Source organism: Bos indicus, chromosome 6, assembly GCF_029378745.1.
Source record: "Bos indicus isolate NIAB-ARS_2022 breed Sahiwal x Tharparkar chromosome 6, NIAB-ARS_B.indTharparkar_mat_pri_1.0, whole genome shotgun sequence".
Taxonomy (NCBI): domain Eukaryota; kingdom Metazoa; phylum Chordata; class Mammalia; order Artiodactyla; family Bovidae; genus Bos; species Bos indicus.
Genome location: NC_091765.1, coordinates 98876866 through 98881429, shown reverse-complemented (window position 1 = coordinate 98881429; position 4564 = coordinate 98876866). Strand labels below are relative to the sequence as shown.

Below are 4564 nucleotides of genomic sequence, written 5' to 3'. Positions count from 1 at the left end.
CCGGTGTTCTTCCCCCAGAGGCCCGCGGACTCGGTTCACAGGTTCCGCAGTTTGCTGGGACTCAAAGAGTGGGTGGGGTTTTCAATACGCCCGCGCAGTACCTTCCCTTTCTCCTCACCCCCGCCCCCCACCGCTTGGCGAGCCGCCAGCCCAGCACACTTAACGATTGGAGGAGGAGAGGGCGGGCTCCCAGGTTGGTGCCTCCGCTTCCGGTCTCAAAGCGGTCCTTCCCCAAGGTGGATGGAGAGGGGATCGCAGCTTCCACCTGTTGCTACCCTCCCCTTGTTGCTGCACTTACCCCTCCACTAGGGGGTTGGCGGCTGGGTCACGGGAAAAGAAGTTGGGGCTGGACTCTCAGGCCCTGCCATGGACGAAGGTGGTTCCCGCATCCGCAGGCGGGTGTCCGTCCGCAAAAGAAACCGTCCTAGTCTAGAGAGCGTTTTTGCCGCCTCCCCCGCGACAGAGCTTAAACACAGCGATGAAGAGAAGGACGACGAGGAGATGGTGGCCGGGAGCCGGCGGCGGAAAACCGTGGACGTGCAGCCGGTCGAGGTACAGCCCCATCACCTCTCAGATTCCCGAGTTCCTCGTTCTATTTCCCACCTTTGAAGTGATGGTATATACCCAGGTCCCCACTGCGCATGCTCACTGAAAGGCGGGACCCTTGAAACTCCCGAGTTTGGCCGTTCCTGTCTCAGGTGCAAGCAATTGACAGGTCGTCTGCTAGCCTTCTTGGGCTTATTACTTCATCTTTGTTATCGCTGTTAATCCTCACTGTTAGCCCCCGTAGATATATATAATTGTGAAACATAGACCTTGAGACTTAAAAGGAATGGCATGACACGAAGTCCTATACTTTCTATACTTCCAAGTTTTTGCTTCTCCTTGTACTCAAAGTACCCAGACCTGTTATGGGCTTTGTTAAGCTATTTGCTTTATCCAGGTTTTACAACAGAAATTAGACCGAGAAGTTAAGAAATCTTGTGTTCTTAATCCCTTCACTATGTTGCTACCCCCAAATTAACCCCCAAATTATATCTCTTCTGTTTATAGACTGTCCCAAGTCAGACTTTCCATTTCAGTTCTATTCTAAGAACAATCTTCTTGGAGTGCCCAGTGACACAAGCATGATTTTATTGCAGGCCAGTGTCTGCAGATGGGACGGGAAACAGTACTGTGATTATCAGAAACTCCTAGTGAGATAATATCCTTCCCAGTAGATGGCCGTTGGTTTTGCTACCATTTTAAAGGATTTAACGGTCGCTTAAGAATTAGGATCCCAGCATCCCTAGGAGTGCAGTTGATGTCAGTCACTTAATGTCTCTGGGCCTCTGTATCTCCATCTGTAAAATGGGACAATAGTATCTATTTTATAGGATTATTTACATTTAGGTTTGTGATCCGTATGTGACCATACAATTATATACCTAAGAGAGCTTTCAGCTGAAACTTTTATTCTTAATGAAGCTGGACTCCACGATAAATCTTTTCGTTTTCTTTCCAGATTATTGACAGTGAAGAGGACATGTTTGGTGACTATGATAGTTTTGCTGAGAACTCTTTTTTAGCTCAAGTTGATGACTTGGAACAAAAGTATTTGCAACTTCCTGAACATAGGAACCATGCTACAGACCATGCGAATGAAGATCTTTGTTCAGAAAGTGATAAACATAACACGCTCAACGTTACTGTTGTAGGTGACTGTACAGAATTAAATATAGGTGACCACACAAAGAACCAGAGCAGGCATGAAGATGTCTCTATTGAACCTGAAGCTGATATTTTGTATGATGTACCTTCTTCTCAGGTTTTATTCTTTGAAAATTTGCATAACTCTTCCAGTGATTTGGGTGGTCCATCTACTGAAGAAAAAGATTGGAACTCATCCTTTCCTAAGACTGTGAATGAGGAATTGCCCGTTAATAGCAGAGAGCAGCCCCAGCAGACTGTTGAATCCTCTTCTAAAATCAGAACTAGTTCAGATGCAAATAGGGGAAAAAGTCTGAAAGATCATCTAAAAAGTACCATGACTGGAAATGCCAAAGCCCAAACACCAATATTTTCTAGGACTAAACAGCTCAAAGAGACTCTCCTATCTGAAGAAATTAATGTTGCTAAGAAAACAATTGAGTCATCATCAGATGACCTTGGTCCTTTTTATTCATTACCCAGCAAAGTGAGAGATCTTTATGTTCAGTTCAAGGGAATTGAAAAATTATATGGTAATGTTTTTTGCTAGAATTAAAAAACATTTACCCTCATTACCATAATATTGGTGCAAATCAGTAGAAAAAATATGCATCCATGGTCCTATTTCTCACCTTAAATCAAAAACTCAGTCCTCTCAGCTTTCCATCCATATCCTGCTGCTATTGAACTTCTTTTCTTCCCTTCGTGGCCACACTCCTCCAACCTGTTATCCTTGCTGTCTCCTTTTCCTCACCTCAGATAATTCCCAGCCCATTCTGCCTCTGGGTTCTGTGTTGTCCCTTGTTATATAATGACTGGAGTGTAAACCCAGTGAGACTTTAGTTCTTCCCTGACTTCTCAGTTTCTTACCTAACATGACTGACCAGACTCTTCCTGAAACACCCATTTCTTGGCATTCCACTCCTGGCTTTTTTTTTTTTTCTAATTAGACTGGCTGCTCCTCAGTCTTCTTAGCTTCCTTGGCTGACTGTTACTTTGCTACCAAAACGTAGTTGCTGAAATTCCTCTGACTACTCATATGTCTTGAGTGAGTCAGTATTGATATCATGAATTAAAAATAAACATCTTTAAAGACAGCTTAAATTAGGGTTTAAATGCAGAGAAATAGTAATAATAATAGCTGATTTGTAACATTTTTTAAAAAACCCTGGCTCCTTGCATATTTTCAAATATGTGTCATTTTAGACAAAGAAGGGATACTTGCTGCCATCCTGAAAGAGCATGCTATCAACAAATCGCTTCATAATTACTTCTGAAACTCCTAAGTAACATGAACCACCTGAAAACATAGGTTCTTATCTCAGGGGGAAGACATTGAGGTTGGAGAAGTAGGACTACAGGAAACAAAGTCTAATACAAGGCTTTGCAAGAGTCTAACAAACTAAATTGTGAGGTTTGCAGTTCAAGAGCTAAAGGTGTGTATTGTCCTTGAAGTAGATGTTACTTTTATGCCCTCTATTTTTTTCTCCCAGCACCTTGTTCTGTTTCATCTGCATCTCCTACCCTCAGGACAAGACTCTTACCTAACTCATCTTTTTCTTTTTTTAAGATTTTTTAAAATTTATTTATCTTTGGCTGCACTGGGTCTTCATTGCTGAGCACGGCTGTCTCTAGTTGCAGTGAGCTGGGGCTACTCCCTAGTTGCGGTGTGCAGGCTTCTCACTGCAGTGGTTTCTCTCGTTGCAGAGCACAGGCTCTAGGGCCCACGGGCTCTAGAGCACAGGCTCAGTAGTTGTGCACATGGACTTAGTTGTCGCACGACATGTGGGATCTTGGGGATTGTGCACCTGATGATGAGTTCTGGCGCTGTCGCTTAACCACTGGTTTTGTACTCTGAGCCTTAGTTCCTTAAAAAGGGATGATAATTTTTTTGCCAGTTATGTTGTGTCAAGAACTTGCCAAGTTGGACTTTAGTTGTGACTGCTTTAAAGTAAGAACTTTAGTAAATAATTTTTAAAATCTCAATATTGGTAAATCTGATGACGATACGACCAATTTAAAGCATGAATATGTGTGTTACTTTTCATTGAGCTAAAACAGTGCTTCTCAAAGTGCAGTTCCTAACTGCAGCATCAGCATCACCTGGAAATCTGTTGCAATACACATTCCCAAGTCCCACCCCAGCCCTCCTGAGTCAGCACCTTGGGCTGGGATCTGGCATTCTGCTCGGATAAGCCCTCCTGATCCTGATGTGCAGAAAGTTTGAGAGCTCCTGAGCTAGAGAACATCAGCCTTAAACAGTACTGTTGTTTTTGCCTTTTAGGCATAGAATTACATTCTTAGTATTTTATAAAAATATTGGGAACTAAATTAATGTAATTTTTTTTTAGTATGTGAAGATAAATGTTATTTCTAAATATTTATTATTTTGGTCATTTTATACTTTAAAACTCTTGAGTTGGATAAAATGTGGACGTGTAGTTTAACATAAACATCTGCAGTTTGATAACTAATGGGTGATACTAGCCTAAAGTATTTTCTAATATTTAGGTATTAAATATTCAATGTATTTAAATAATTCTGAAAAATTTTTTATCAAAGCATAGTTGATTTACAGCATTATAGCAGCTTGTGGAAAAACCAAAATGAACTTTGCAGCCTCCTCAACATATTAGTTTTCAGGTATACATCATAGTGATTCAATATTGTTATAGGTTATATACTCCATTTAAAGTTATTACAAAATAATGGCTATTATTTCCCCGTACTGTAAAATCCTGAAATACTTTTAAAGTAAAAAATACATAATCATTTGCATATATTTCAGGCTGCAAATAATTAGTTCATATGCTTGTGTAATCATTCAGTCTATACCCTGTTATTGGCTCTTTGTTATATAAACAATGCTATGGTG

At 41.2% G+C, this 4564-nt stretch overlaps 1 protein-coding gene across 7 annotated transcripts in view; it reads left to right on the top strand.

The window, feature by feature from the left end:
* Positions 1 to 116: 116 nt before the first annotated feature.
* HELQ (helicase, POLQ like) overlaps positions 117 to 4564 on the top strand; it is a 41022-nt gene continuing 36574 nt past the window's right edge. For 5 of the 7 annotated variants that reach the window (XR_011567264.1, XM_070791708.1, XM_070791706.1 and 2 more), the window contains exons 1-2: positions 117 to 552; positions 1505 to 2222. Coding sequence is in view for 4 of the 7 variants with exons in the window: in XM_070791708.1 (XP_070647809.1) it covers positions 367 to 552; positions 1505 to 2222 (904 nt within the window). In the remaining 3 variants the exon portion in view is untranslated. Of the gene's footprint in view, positions 553 to 1504; positions 4333 to 4564 lie in introns of those variants that run through there. The other 2 variants (XR_011567265.1, XM_070791709.1) reach the window with 2 other exon arrangements.